This window comes from Hyla sarda, chromosome 13 (genome assembly GCF_029499605.1).
Source record: "Hyla sarda isolate aHylSar1 chromosome 13, aHylSar1.hap1, whole genome shotgun sequence".
In the NCBI taxonomy this organism is placed as follows: domain Eukaryota; kingdom Metazoa; phylum Chordata; class Amphibia; order Anura; family Hylidae; genus Hyla; species Hyla sarda.
In genome coordinates this window covers 4980700-4995540 of record NC_079201.1, presented here as the reverse complement: position 1 = coordinate 4995540, position 14841 = coordinate 4980700, and the positions used below count along the sequence as shown (strand labels likewise).

The window sequence follows — 14841 nt, the reverse complement described above, 5'->3', positions numbered from 1 at the left end:
TGTACTGTATACACCCGAGCTCTCCATACTGTACTGTATACACCCCGGGCTCCCTATACTGTACTGTATACACCCGGGGCTCCCCATACTGTACTGTATACACCCCGGGCTCCTCATACTGTACTGTATACACTCTGGGCTCCTCATACTGTACTGTATACACCCCGGGCTCCCCATACTGTACTGTATACACCCCGGGCTCCTCATACTGTACTGTATACACCCCGGGCTCCTCATACTGTACTGTATACACCCCGGGCTCCCCATACTGTACTGTATACACCCCGGGCTCCCTATACTGTACTGTATACACCCCGGGCTCCCCATACTATACTGTATACACCCCGGGCTCCCCATACTGTACTGTATACATACCGGGCTCCCTATACTGTACTGTATACACCCCGGGCTCCCTATACTGTACTGTATACACCTCGGGCTCCCCATACTGTACTGTATACACCCCGGGCTCCCCATACTGTACTGTATACACCCCGGGCTCCCCATACTGTACTGTATACACCCGGGGCTCCCTATACTGTACTATATACACCCGAGCTCTCCATACTGTACTGTATACACCCCGGGCTCCCTATACTGTATTGTATACACCCCGGGCTCCCTATACTGTACTGTATACACCCCGGGCTCCCCATACTGTACTGTATACACCCGGGGCTCCCTATATTGTACTGTATACACCCGGGGCTCCCTATACTGTACTGTATACACCCCGGGCTCCCTATACTGTACTGTATACACACCGGGCTCCCCATACTGTACTGTATACACCCCGGGCTCCCTATACTGTACTGTATACACCCGGGGCTCCCTATACTGTACTGTATACACCCCGGGCTCCTCATACTGTACTGTATACACCCCGGGCTCCTCATACTGTACTGTATACACCCCGGGCTCCTCATACTGTACTGTATACACCCCGGGCTCCTCATACTGTACTGTATACACCCCTGGCTCCCTATACTGTACTGTATACACCCCGGGCTCCTCATACTGTACTGTATATACCCCGGGCTCCCCATAGTGTATACACCCCGGGCTCCCCATATGGTACTGTATACACCCCGGGCTCCCTATACTGTACTGTATACACCCCGGGCTCCCCATACTGTACTGTATACACCCCGGGCTCCTCATACTGTACTGTATACACCCCTGGCTCCCTATACTGTACTGTATACACCCAGGGCTCCCCATACTGTACTGTATATACCCCGGGCTCCCCATAGTGTATACACCCCGGGCTCCCCATATGGTACTGTATACACCCCGGGCTCCCTATACTGTACTGTATACACCCCGGGCTCCCCATACTGTACTGTATACACCCCGGGCTCCTCATACTGTACTGTATACACCCGGGGTTCCCCATACTGTACTGTATACACCCCGGGCTCCCCATACTGTACTGTATACACCCCGGGCTCCCCATACTGTACTGTATACACCCCGGGCTCCCCATACTGTACTGTATACACCCCGGGCTCCCCATACTGTACTGTATACTCCCCGGGCTCCCCATACTGTACTGTATACTCCCCGGGCTCCCCATACTGTACTGTATACACCCCGGGCTCCCCATATGGTACTGTATACACCCCGGGCTCCCCATACTGTATTGTATACACCCCGGGCTCCCCATACTGTACTGTATACACCCCGGGCTCCTCATACTGTACTGTATACTCCCCGGGCTCCCCATACTGTACTGTATACTCCCCGGGCTCCCCATACTGTACTGTATACACCCCGGGCTCCCCATACTGTACTGTATACACCCCGGGCTCCCCATACTGTACTGTATACACCCCGGGCTCCCCATACTGTACTGTATACACCCCGGGCTCCCCATACTGTACTGTATACACCCCGGGCTCCCCATACTGTACTGTATACACCCCGGGCTCCCCATACTGTACTGTATACTCCCCGGGCTCCCCATACTGTACTGTATACTCCCCGGGCTCCCCATACTGTACTGTATACACCCCCGGTCTCCCAATACTGTACTGTATACACGCCCGGGCTCCCCATACTGTACTGTATACACCCCGGGCTCCCCATACTGTACTGTATACACCCCCGGGCTCCCCATACTGTACTGTATACACCCCAGGCTCCCCATACTGTACTGTATACACCCCGGGCTCCCCATACTGTACTGTATACACCCCGGGCTCCCCATACTGTACTGTATACACCTCAGGCTCCCCATACTGTACTGTATACACCCCAGGCTCCCCATACTGTACTGTATACACCCGGGCTCCCCATACTGTACTGTATACACCCCGGGCTCTCCATACTGTACTGTATACACCCCAGGCTCCCCATACTGTACTGTATACACCCCAGGCTCCCCATACTGTACTGTATACACCCCAGGCTCCCCATACTGTACTGTATACACCCCGGTCTCCCCATACTGTACTGTATACACCCGGGCTCCCCATACTGTACTGTATACACCCCGGGCTCCCCATACTGTACTGTATACACCCCGGGCTCCCCATACTGTACTGTATACACCCCGGGCTCCCCATACTGTACTGTATACACCCCGGGCTCCCCATACTGTACTGTATACACCCCGGGCTCCCCATACTGTACTGTATACACCCCGGGCTCCCCATACTGTACTGTATACACCCCGGGCTCCCCATACTGTACTGTATACACCCCGAGCTCCCCATACTGTACTGTATACACCCCGGGCTCCCCATACTGTACTGTATACACCCCGGGCTCCCCATACTGTACTGTATACACCCCGGGCTCCCCATACTGTACTGTATACACCCCGAGCTCCCCATACTGTACTGTATACACCCCGGGCTCCCCATACTGTACAGTATACACCCCGGGCTCCCCATACTGTACAGTATACACCCCGGGCTCCCTATACTGTACTGTATACACCCCGGGCTCCTCATACTGTACTGTATACACCCGGGCTCCCTATACTGTACTGTATACACCCCGGGCTCCCCATACTGTACTGTATACACCCCGGGCTCCCCATACTGTACAGTACACATGTAATACATGAGATATAGTGACAGCTGCATCCTACATTCTCCTGCAGGTGATAGAGCGCAGGGTGATGACAGGACAGCCGTCTCCTGAGAGATTTCTCAGGTTGTCAGCAGCCATGATATACGACCCCTCAGATCACACATGTATATTACTACTTCCACCATGTCAGTCCGTCACCTCCCATCAGACTTCTGAAATACTCTGTGCTGCTGGGAGGGGACCCTGCTAGTTCTATGGAATGTGACCTCCATGTGTCACCTTGTTTGCGGTAGTAGTGGGGTGCTATGAGTCGCCATCTAGCTGGTACCCAGAGATGTAATAATGGCGGGTGCAGATATCACATATCTCATCCCCTCTTTGTCTTCTCTTATTATTACTTCACGTGTCGGCCATAAGAAAGTAATTATGTCCTCATCCTGAGGACCACCCACTGAGTGGCGGTGTGGGCGCAGGTATGAGACGGGCTCTGGGGACATCATTGCTGCAGGCCGGACAGAGATGGGGGGGGGGGGCGGTTACCCTATATTGTACCCTTCTCACACCGCTTCATTTTCAGCCTGATATGTAACATAATAACTGTATAATGGTGTTGGGCTGGTTTAGGGTTCCCCTTGCCCCTCATACCCTGTGTTCTCATCTCTCCTGCCCCTCATACCCTTTGTTCTCCATCTCTCCTGCCCCTCATAACCTGTGTTCTCATCTCTTCTTCCTCTCATACCCTGTGTTCTCTTCTCTCCTGCCCCTCATACCCTGTGTTCTCATCTCTCCTGCCCCTCATAACCTGTGTTCTCATCTCTTCTTCCTCTCATACCCTGTGTTCTCATCTCTTCTTCCTCTCATACCCTGTGTTCTCTTCTCTCCTGCCCCTCATACCCTGTGTTCTCATCTCTCCTGCCCCTCATACCCTGTGTTCTCATCTCTCCTGCCCCTCATACCCTGTGTTCTCATCTCTCCTGCCCCTCATACCCTGTGTTCTCATCTCTTCTTCACCTCATACCCTGTGTTCTCATCCCTCCTGCCCCTCATACCCTGTGTTCTCCATCTCTCCTGCCCTCATACCCTGTGTTCTCATCTCTCCTGCCCCTCATAACCTGTGTTCTCCATCTCTCCTGCCCCTCATACCCTGTGTTCTCATCTCTCCTGCCCCTCATACCCTGTGTTCTCATCTCTCCTGCCCCTCATACCCTGTGTTCTCATCTCTCCTGCCCCTCATACCCTGTGTTCTCATCTCTTCTTCCCCTCATACCCTGTGTTCTCATCTCTCCTGCCCCTCATACCCTGTGTTCTCATCTCTCCTGCCCCTCATACCCTGTATTCTCATCTCTACTGCCCCTCATACCCTGTGTTCTCATCTCTCCTGCCCCTCATGCCCTGTGTTATCATCTCTCCTGCCCCTCATACCCTGTGTTCTCCATCTCTCCTGCCCCTCAGACCCTGTGTTCTCATCTCTCCTGCCCCTCATAACCTGTGTTCTCTTCTCTCCTGTCCCTCATGCCCTGTGTTATCATCTCTCCTGCCCCTCATACCCTGTGTTCTCATCTCTCCTGCCCCTCATACCCTGTGTTCTCCATCTCTCCTGCCCCTCATGCCCTGTGATCTCCATCTCTCCTGCCCCTCATACCCTGTGTTCTCATCTCTCCTGCCCCTCATACCCTGTGTTATCATCTCTCCTGCCCCTCATAACCTGTGTTCTCCATCTCTCCTGCCCCTCATACCCTGTGTTCTCACCTCTCCTGCCCCTCATACCCTGTGTTCTCATCTCTCCTGCACCTCATACCTTGTGTTCTCCATCTTTCCTGCCCCTCATACCCTGTGTTCTCATCTCTCCTGCCCCTCATACCCTGTGTTCTCATCTCTCCTGCCCCTCATACCCTGTGTTCTCATCTCTCCTGCCCCTCATACCCTGTGTTCTCATCTCTCCTGCCCCTCATACCCTGTATTCTCATCTCTACTGCCCCTCATACCCTGTGTTCTCCATCTCTCCTGCCCCTCATACCCTGTGTTCTCCATCTCTCCTGCCCCTCATACCCTGTGTTCTCCATTTCTCCTGCCCCTCATACCCTGTGTTCTCCATCTCTCCTGCCCCTCATACCCTGTGTTCTCCATCTCTCCTGCCCCTCATACCCTGTGTTCTCCATCTCTCCTGCCCCTCATACCCTGTGTTCTCCATCTCTCCTGCCCCTCATACCCTTTGTTCTCCATCTCTCCTGCCCCTCATACCCTGTGTTCTCCATCTCTCCTGCCCCTCATACACTGTGTTCTCCATCTCTCCTGCCCCTCATACCCTGTGTTCTCCATCTCTCCTTCCCCTCATACCCTGTGTTCTCATCTCTCCTGCCCCTCATACCCTGTGTTCTCCATCTCTCCTGCCCCTCATACCCTGTGTTCTCTTCTCACCTGCCCCTCATACCCTGTGTTCTCATCTCTCCTGCCCCTCATACCCTGTGTTCTCATCTCTCCTGCCCCTCATACCCTTTGTTCTCCATCTCCCCTGCCCCTCATACCCTGTGTTCTCTTCTCACCTGCCCCTCATACCCTGTGTTCTCATCTCTCCTGCCCCTCATACCCTGTGTTCTCATCTCTCCTGCCCCTCATACCCTGTGTTCTCCATCTCTCCTGCCCCTCATACCCTGTGTTCTCCATCTCTCCTGCCTCTCATACCCTGTGTTCTCATCTCTCCTGCCCCTCATACCCTGTGTTCTCATCTCTCCTGCCCCTCATACCCTGTGTTCTCCATCTCTCCTGCCTCTCATACCCTGTGTTCTCATCTCTCCTGCCCCTCATACCCTGTGTTCTCATATTTCCTGCCCCTCATACCCTGTGTTCTCATCTCTCCTGCCCCTCATACCCTGTGTTCTCATATTTCCTGCCCCTCATACCCTGTGTTCTCATATTTCCTGCCCCTCATACCCTGTGTCCTCCTTGCTGCCCCTGGTTCTGGCCCCTCTTCCTGTATACGTGGCCCCTGACCACTTGGAGATGTTGTGTAGGTGTAACCTGTCCTATCACAGAGCCCGTCTGTTTCCAATCACCGCGGCGCGGACCGTGCCATTCCCTCCAGCTGACCTCTTTCTAATGTTTGCTTTGGCAAAACCCATAGACTGCGACATCAGACGCCTTTCAGCGCGGTTATAATTAAAATCGCAGGCGGGTGTATTTATACCTCCGGGGCCCCGTCATATCCATCAAGGGTGACCCGCCGGTCCGGGCTAAATGTAATAACAGGAGTAGCCGAGAAAGGGTTAAAAGTTACTTATGGCTTCTATTAAGTGCAGGACACATTGGATCCATGGAGGAGCAGCTGGAGGACGTCTGTGCAGATGGTGCCGCGCGGTGCTGGGGTGTCCATGTTGCTATGGGAACAGAAAACATCACCATTTACAGCGGATTTGGGTTTTTGTTAACATTTCAGGGGCTGAAGCTAAACAGACCCGTCCGCCCGGCGGTCACTCCCGTCTTTGTGGACCGTGATGGGAACCAAATGCTTCGGTGCCCCCCAGTATATAGAGACACAGCGGGTGGCACTGTTGTGCGCGGTATTGCAGGTCAGGGTAACTTTTTCTTTTTACATTTCATTGATATATACAGCGCCACACCGGTCTGCAGGTTGTGCGTGGTATTGCAGCTCAGTGCAACTTTTTATTTTACTTTTTAATGCTGTATACAGCGTAGGGATCGACAGATATGATTTTTTAGGGTCGATACGATAATCGGTGGAGGTTAGGGCCGATAACTTATACCGATATTCCTGTATAAGTTATCGGCTATTTATCCCCCCGAGACACCGCTGCAGATCATTGATTTAAAGCGAGCATTTTAAATCAATGAACTGCAGCGGCTTTTGCGGTGCCATAGGCGCCGCCGCCACCCGCTTCTCTCCCGCTGCCTGTCTGGGGGTCCTCCTGAGTCACATCACTGCCACCGCGACCGTACCGCCGCACCACGCCCCCTACCGCCCCACCGTGCCGTGTCGCACCCCCCACCACACCGCCCCGGCCCCATTGCCTCCCCCCATCCCCGGTTTTATAATTACCTGTTCCCGGGGTCCACTCTACATCTGGCTCCGGTGGCGTCCTCCTGAGCTGTCACTGTGCGCACTGACGGTCACGTCACTCGTCATTGCGCACAGCGTAACACAGGACGCAGCAGGATCCAGAAGTAGCGTGGACCCCGGCCCCCGGGAACAGGTAATTATAAAACCAGGGATGGGGGAGGCAATGGGGCCGGGGCGGTGCGATAGGGGGTGCGACGCGGTGCGGCAGTGGTGGGGGGGGGCATTATCGGATCATCGGCAAGGTAATTAGCGATAACGCCCAAAATCGTGATTATCGGCTGATAATATCGGCCAAACCAATAATCGGTCGATCCCTAATACAGCGCCACACCAGTCTGCAGATTGTGCGTGGTATTGCAGATTAGCGCAACCTTTTTACTTCTTTTTTGCTGTATATAGCATCACACAGTTCTGCAGGTTGTACATGGTATTGCAGGTCAGCACCACATTTTTTTTCTACTTCTTATCTCTGTATACAGCACCACACCAGTCTGCAGGTTGTGCATGGTATTACATCTCAGCGCAACTTAACTTCTTATCGCTGTGTACGGCACCAAACTGGTCTGCAGGTTGAGCGCGGTTTTGCAGGTCAGCGATAATTTTTTGACTTCTTATTGTTGTATTCAGCGCCACACTGGTCTGCAGGTTGTGCACGGTATTGCAGGTCAGTGCAACTTTTTTTTTACCTATTATACACCGGTCTGCAGGTTGTGCGCGCAATTGCAGGCCAGCGATAATTTTTTAACTTCTTATTGTTGTATGCAGCGCCACATTGGTCTGCAGGTTGTGTGCGGTATTGTAGGTCGGCGATATTTTTTTTAATCTTCCTATTGTATACAGCGCGACAGTGGTCTGCAGGTTGTGCATGGTATTGCAGGTCAGCAATAGAGATCGGTGCTATATAAATGCTTTAGATGAGTGGTCTTCAAACTGTAGCCCTCCAGATGTTGCAAATCTTCAACTCCTAGCTTAAAACACCAGATCTATGTTGTTAGCCAGCAGTACACACACTGATAATTCCTCCCTTACTTCTCTGGCAAATCATATCATATCCTGGGCTGATGATTTATGCCAGGGTTTTACAACCAGTGTGCCTCCAGCTGTTGCAAAACTACAACTTCCAGCATGCTGCTAGGAGTTGTAGTTTTGCAACAGCTGGAGGCACCCTGGTTGGGAAACACTTCTCTACCTTCCAGGAGGGGGGCATTTAGTGATGTAGCAGTGCTGAAAGCGTTAAGGCAGTATCTGGATCGGGGATCGCTCCTCTGGCTTCGCTCCTCAGTCACAACACTAAATCCGAAAATGCGAATATCCCCAGGAAATGAGGCTGATGATAGAAGCAGAGGGGCGGCCGGGGTCGGCACAGTGCCGGCCGGTGAGGAACAGCTTGACATGACATCAGCCAAGTCTTCTTCCAGACTGTTAGCGGCCGGTCGCCATGGTGACGGTGTCCACACAAGGAGTTTAAGAGGCCTCTGCACACCTGCCGCGGTGCTACAGGAGCCGCCGACGGGTCCCAGGAGGGACCGAGGGGAAGTAGATCCTGGCCCGGGACCAGCGGAGGTACAGTATGGCTGCTGTGTACCCCCTTAGCTTACCGTAGTATCCACACCACCCCCAGGGTCTCCGCCATCTTGCCTCCCTCGGGGTATAAGTCTGATATCTCGTTCCATACAAGTGTATGTCCCCTTTAAAACGAAGAGGCTTAGATACACCATGGCAGCAGGCAGCATCACACACGATATGCTTAGATACGCAGCTTGCAATACAGTATCACATATGAAAAGTTTAGATACACCATCTCAGTAGACTGCATCACACATGATAGGCTTAGATACACCATTGCAGCAGACAGGATCACTAGATACACCGGCTCAGCAGGCAGTATCACAAATGATAGGCTTTGATACACCATCGCAGCAAGCAGCATCACACATGATAGGCTTAGATACGCAGCTTGCAATACATTATCACATATGAAAAGCTTAGATACACCATCTCAGTAGACTGCATCACACATGATAGGCTTAGATACACCAGTGCAGCAGACAGGATCACTAGATACACTGGCTCAGCAGGTAGTATTACAAATGATTGGCTTAGATACACCATCTCAGTAGAAAGTATCACACATGATAGGATTAGATACACCATCTAAGTAGACAGCGTCACACATTATAGGATTAGATACACTGACTCAGCAGACAGTATCACACATGATAGGCTTAGATACACAACTCACAATTCCGTATCGCATATAAAAAAGGCTTAGATACACCAGCTTAACACATATGTTTTCATATAGTCTTAGGTGTACTGGCTCATCAGACAGTATCATACATGAAAGGTTTAGATACACCAGTGCAGCAGACTATCACATATGATAAGCTTAGATATACCACCATAGCAGACAGTATCACGCATGATAGGCTTGGATACACTGCTCACAATTCAGTATCACATATGGAAGGCTTAAATACACCAGATTAACACACACATTCTCATATAAGATGGGATCACACATAATAGGCTTAGATACACCATCTCAGCAGACATCACACATGATAGAATTAGATACACTGGCTCAGCAGGCTGTATAACACATGATAGGCTTAGATACACCATCGCAGTAGACAGTATCACTTATGATAGGCTGAGATACTCAGCTCACAATACAGTATCCCATATAAAAAGCTTAGATACACCAGCTTAACATATATTGTCATATAGGCTTATATATGCCAGCTCATCAGACGGTATCAAACATTAAAGGCTAAGATAAACCACTGCAGTTGACAGTATCACACATGATCGACCTAGATACACCAACTCAGCATGTATAATAGGCTTAGATACATTGACTGAATGTACAGTATTACACATGATAGCCTTAGATACATCGGCTCAGCAGACAGTATCACACACAATAAGCTTAGATACATCGGCTCAGTAGATATTATTATGTATAATAGGCTTAGATACATCGGCTCAGTAGATATTTTCACATGCAGTAGGCTGAACAGATCGTATCACACACATTAGGCTTAGATACACCAGCACACTCTGTCTATGAACACTGGTGGCAGATATTCCCTGGAGTTAGTAAAACAATAAATAAACATGTGTAGCGGACGATGGTGACGTGTCCCCGGGTGACGCGCTCCAGGGCTCTCTGGACTTCTGACAGGCACAAAGCCCAGAGTGGAAAGAAAACAAATATACATAATACACAGAGACAAACAGGACGGGAGCCACACGGGGCCTGAAAATCACTTCCCACCTTTATGGGATGAAGATGGGGAAGAAAAACAATCATCTGTCCATAGACCACCCACCGCGCACCTACTCCAGAGCTGTACTCACTATTCTGCTGGTGGGGTCACTGTGTACATACATTACATTACTTATCCTGTACTGATCCTGAGTTATATCCTGTATTATACTCCAGAGCTGTACTCACTATTCTGCTGGTGGGGTCACTGTGTACATACATTACATTACTTATCCTGTACTGATCCTGAGTTATATCCTGTATTATACTCCAGAGCTGTACTCACTATTCTGCTGGTGAGGTCACTGTGTACATACATTACATTACTTATCCTGTACTGATCCTGAGTTATATCCTGTATTATACTCCAGAGCTGTACTCACTATTCTGCTTGTGAGGTCACTGTGTACATACATTACATTACTTATCCTGTACTGATCCTGAGTTATATCCTGTATTATACTCCAGAGCTGTACTCACTATTCTGCTGGTGTCACTGTGTACATACATTACATTACTTATCCTGTACTGATCCTGAGTTATATCCTGTATTATACTCCAGAGCTGTACTCACTATTCTGCTGGTGAGGTCACTGTGTACATACATTACATTACTTATCCTGTACTGATCCTGAGTTATATCCTGTATTATACTCCAGAGCTGTACTCATTATTCTGCTGGCGAGGTCACTGTGTATATACATTACATTACTTATCCTGTACTGACCCTGAGTTATATCCTGTATAATACTCCAGAGCTGTACTCACTATTCTGCTGGTGAGGTCACTGTGTACATACATTACATTACTTATCCTGTACTGATCCCGAGTTATATCCTGTATTATACTCCAGAGCTGTACTCACTATTCTGCTGGTGAGGTCACTGTATATACATTACATTACTTATCCTGTACTGATCCTGAGTTATATCCTGTATTATACTCCAGAGCTGTACTCACTATTCTGCTGGTGAGGTCACTGTATATACATTACATTACTTATCCTGTACTGATCCTGAGTTATATCCTGTATTATACTCCAGAGCTGTACTCACTATTCTGCTGGTGAGGTCACTGTATATACATTACATTACTTATCCTGTACTGATCCTGAGTTATATCCTGTATTATACCCCAGAGCTGTACTCACTATTCTGCTGGTGAGGTCACTGTGTACATACATTACATTACTTATCCTGTACTGATCCTGAGTTATATCCTGTATTATACTCCAGAGCTGTACTCACTATTCTGCTGGTGAGATCACTGTGTACATACATTACATTACTTATCCTGTACTGATCCTGAGTTATATCCTGTATTATACTCCAGAGCTGTACTCACTATTCTGCTGGTGAGGTCACTGTGTACATACATTACATTACTTATCCTGTACTGATCCTGAGTTATATCCTGTATTATACCCCAGAGCTGTACTCACTATTCTGCTGGTGGGATCACTGTGTACATACATTACATTACTTATCCTGTACTGATCCTGAGTTATATCCTGTATTATATACTCCAGAGCTGTACTCACTATTCTGCTGGTGAGGTCACTGTGTACATACATTACATTACTTATCCTGTACTGATCCTGAGTTATATCCTGTATTATACTCCAGAGCTGTACTCACTATTCTGCTGGTGAGGTCACTGTATACATACATTACATTACTTATCCTGTACTGATCCTGAGTTATATCCTGTATTATACTCCAGAGCTGTACTCACTATTCTGCTGGTGAGGTCACAGTGTACATACATTACATTACTTATCCTGTACTGATCCTGAGTTGTATAATGTAATTTTTTGTAGTTTTATATATTTTTCTTTTTGTTTCTTTAGGTTGTTGCCTTTTGTGATGTTGACGCAAACAAAATTTCCAAGGGTTTTTATACATTCGAGGAATCTGAGGTGAGAGAAGAGAAGGGTTGTGTCTTAGGTTTCATTGTACTACAACCACCACCATATTTGGGGGGGGGGGGGTACAATTAGTTTTTTCCTCTTACATTATGGCCCTGTGGACAGCCCTCGGTCCTGGGTTCTCTGTCCTCCCCATTAGATCCGCTGTTTTCCTTACGGGGATGATAAGTGGCGCGGGTGTTTGGGAGATGAGATGGTGAGCTCCGAGGGCGGCTCTGATGGGAGTGATGGTAGCACATGAGTAAAGGCAGCATTATCAGGAGGGTCAGCAGCTCCGTCTATTTTCGGCCTACAAGTCATGCGTCTCGATGTGTAGATGATGATTTCCAGGACCCCCTAATCTTATCTGCTGGAGCCGCTCCAGTCAGACTGTGAACCATGTGAGGGTCATCTCAGATTCCTCACTATCTTGCAGCACTCACCACCGGACCATCAGAGTTTCTGCATTATGAGAATCTGGAGGAAGAGGACAGAGGGAACAGAGTACTCTGGAGAAGGAGGACAGAGGAGCCTGGGGGAGGGGACAGAGGGGTCTAGAGAATGATAGAGGAGTCTGGAGGAGGAGGATAGAGGAGTCTGGGGGATGAGGATAGAGGAGCTTGAAGGAGGAGAACAGTAGAGTCTGGAGGAGGAGAGAGGAGCCTGGAGGAGGAGAACAGCACTGTCTGGAGGAGGAGTATAGAGGAGGACAGAGGAGTCTAGAGAAGGACAGAGGAATCTGGGGGAGGAGAACAGGAGTCTAGAGAAGGACAGAGGAATTTGGAGGAGGAGAGCAGAGGAGTTTGGAGGAGGAGTACAGAGGGGTCTGGAGGAGGAGGACAGAGTATAGAGAAAGAGGAGGACAGAGGAGTCTGGAGCAGGAGAACAGTGGAGTCTGGAGGAGGAGCACAGAGGAGTATAGAGGAGGAGGACAGAGTAGTCTGGAGGAGGACAAAGGAGTATAGAGGAGGAGGATGTCAGAGGAGCCTGGAGGAGGAGTATAGAGGAGGACAGAGGAGTATAGAGGAGGAGGATGACAGAGGAGTATAGAGAAGGACAGAGGAGTCTGGAGGAGGAGCACAGATGAGTATAGAGGAGGAGGAGGACAGAGGAGTATAGAGGAAGACGGAGGAAGACAGAGGAGGAGGAAGACAGAGGAGTATAGAGGAGGAGGAGGAGGTCAGAGGAACCTGGAGGAGGAGGACAGAGGAGTCTGGAGGACAGAGGAGTGAGGAGGACCGAGGAGGAGGAGGACAGAGAAGTATAGAGGAGGAGTAGGACAGAGGAGTATAGAGGAGGAGGAGGACAGAGGAGTATAGAGGAGGACAGAGGAGTATAGAGGAGGAGCACAGAGGAGTATAGAGGAGGAGGAGGAGGACAGAGGAGTATAGAGGAGGAGCATAGAGGAGGAGGACGACAGAGGAGTGTAGAGGAGGAGGAGGACAGAGAAGTCTGGAGGAGGAGCACAGAGGAGTATAGAGGAGGACAGAGTAGTCTGGAGGGAGACAGAGGAGGACAGAGTAGTCTGGAGGAGGAGCACAGAGGAGTATAGAGGAGGACAGAGGGGCCTGGAGGAGGGAACAAGATAATCTAGGGGGGGACCAATAAGGTCTGGAGGAGGACAGATGGGGCAGAGGCTTCTAGAGGAGTCTGAAAGGAGCAGAGGAGTCTGGCGGTGGCCTTCTCCCATCTCCTCATTGAGAATACTTATGTATGTTGGGAGAGATCGCCCTGAGATGAGGACGTCATCCTGCACATCGCCCCCTGTGCTTTGGGTGGAGAATTCTCTGTACATTTCCTGCTGCCTCCGATCTGACTGCGGGGGGGAGTGTGAGTCCGATATAAATAGGAGATCTGGGTTATATCTGGAGGAGACGGGTGATGTCAGGGCCTGATATATATATATATATATATATATATATAGTGCAGAGCGGGTATGAGGAGCGTCAACAAATACAGCAGAGCTCACCGGCTATAGGTTTAAAGTGAGAGCATCGCAGCAATGTAAAGCATGGGGGGGGGGGGATATTATGTAACGTTCTGGCACATATAGATCTAACCTGTCTAATTGTGTCTTACAGAAGCGCCCCAAGCCTCGGATCCCTGTGCTGCACTTCACAGAAGCCAAACCTCCATTTATCATCTGTGTCAAATTGGTGAGAAACGCACTGTACCTCATGTCTGTGACACCCTGTGCTGACAACAGCGGCTAATAGCTGAGACGGCGCGACCTCTGTTATGACGAGAAGCACGGGGGCTCCCACAATTGAACCCAAGCGGGCCATACGGTAATATCCCCCCAGTGATGGCTGCAGCGTGGCTTAACCCACGAAGGGGCCAGAGAGACTAATTATAGAGCCCAGACCGGCAGTAATGGCGGCCAATGTGACAGATGTGGTCGGGAAACAGCTGCCCGAACACCATAAAAATACTTCACAGGCAGCAAATCTGAAGAGATGTGAAGACAATAAAGGATATAGAAGCCACATGAGAGGAGGCGTCCGCCCCCAATCCCTGTTACTGACTGTGACTGACGCAACGGCGGCCTGG

At 50.0% G+C, this 14841-nt stretch overlaps 1 protein-coding gene across 14 annotated transcripts in view; it reads left to right on the top strand.

Annotated features, from left to right (window-relative positions):
* Nucleotides 1-14841, top strand: part of B3GNTL1 (UDP-GlcNAc:betaGal beta-1,3-N-acetylglucosaminyltransferase like 1) — a 261364-nt gene that overhangs the window by 241201 nt on the left and 5322 nt on the right. For 13 of the 14 annotated variants that reach the window (XM_056549528.1, XM_056549526.1, XM_056549532.1 and 10 more), the window contains 2 exons: nt 12235-12303; nt 14373-14447. In XM_056549528.1, coding sequence (XP_056405503.1) covers nt 12235-12303; nt 14373-14447 — 144 coding nt within the window. The remainder of the gene's footprint in view (nt 1-12234; nt 12304-14372; nt 14448-14841) is intronic. The other variant, XM_056549531.1, reaches the window with a different exon arrangement.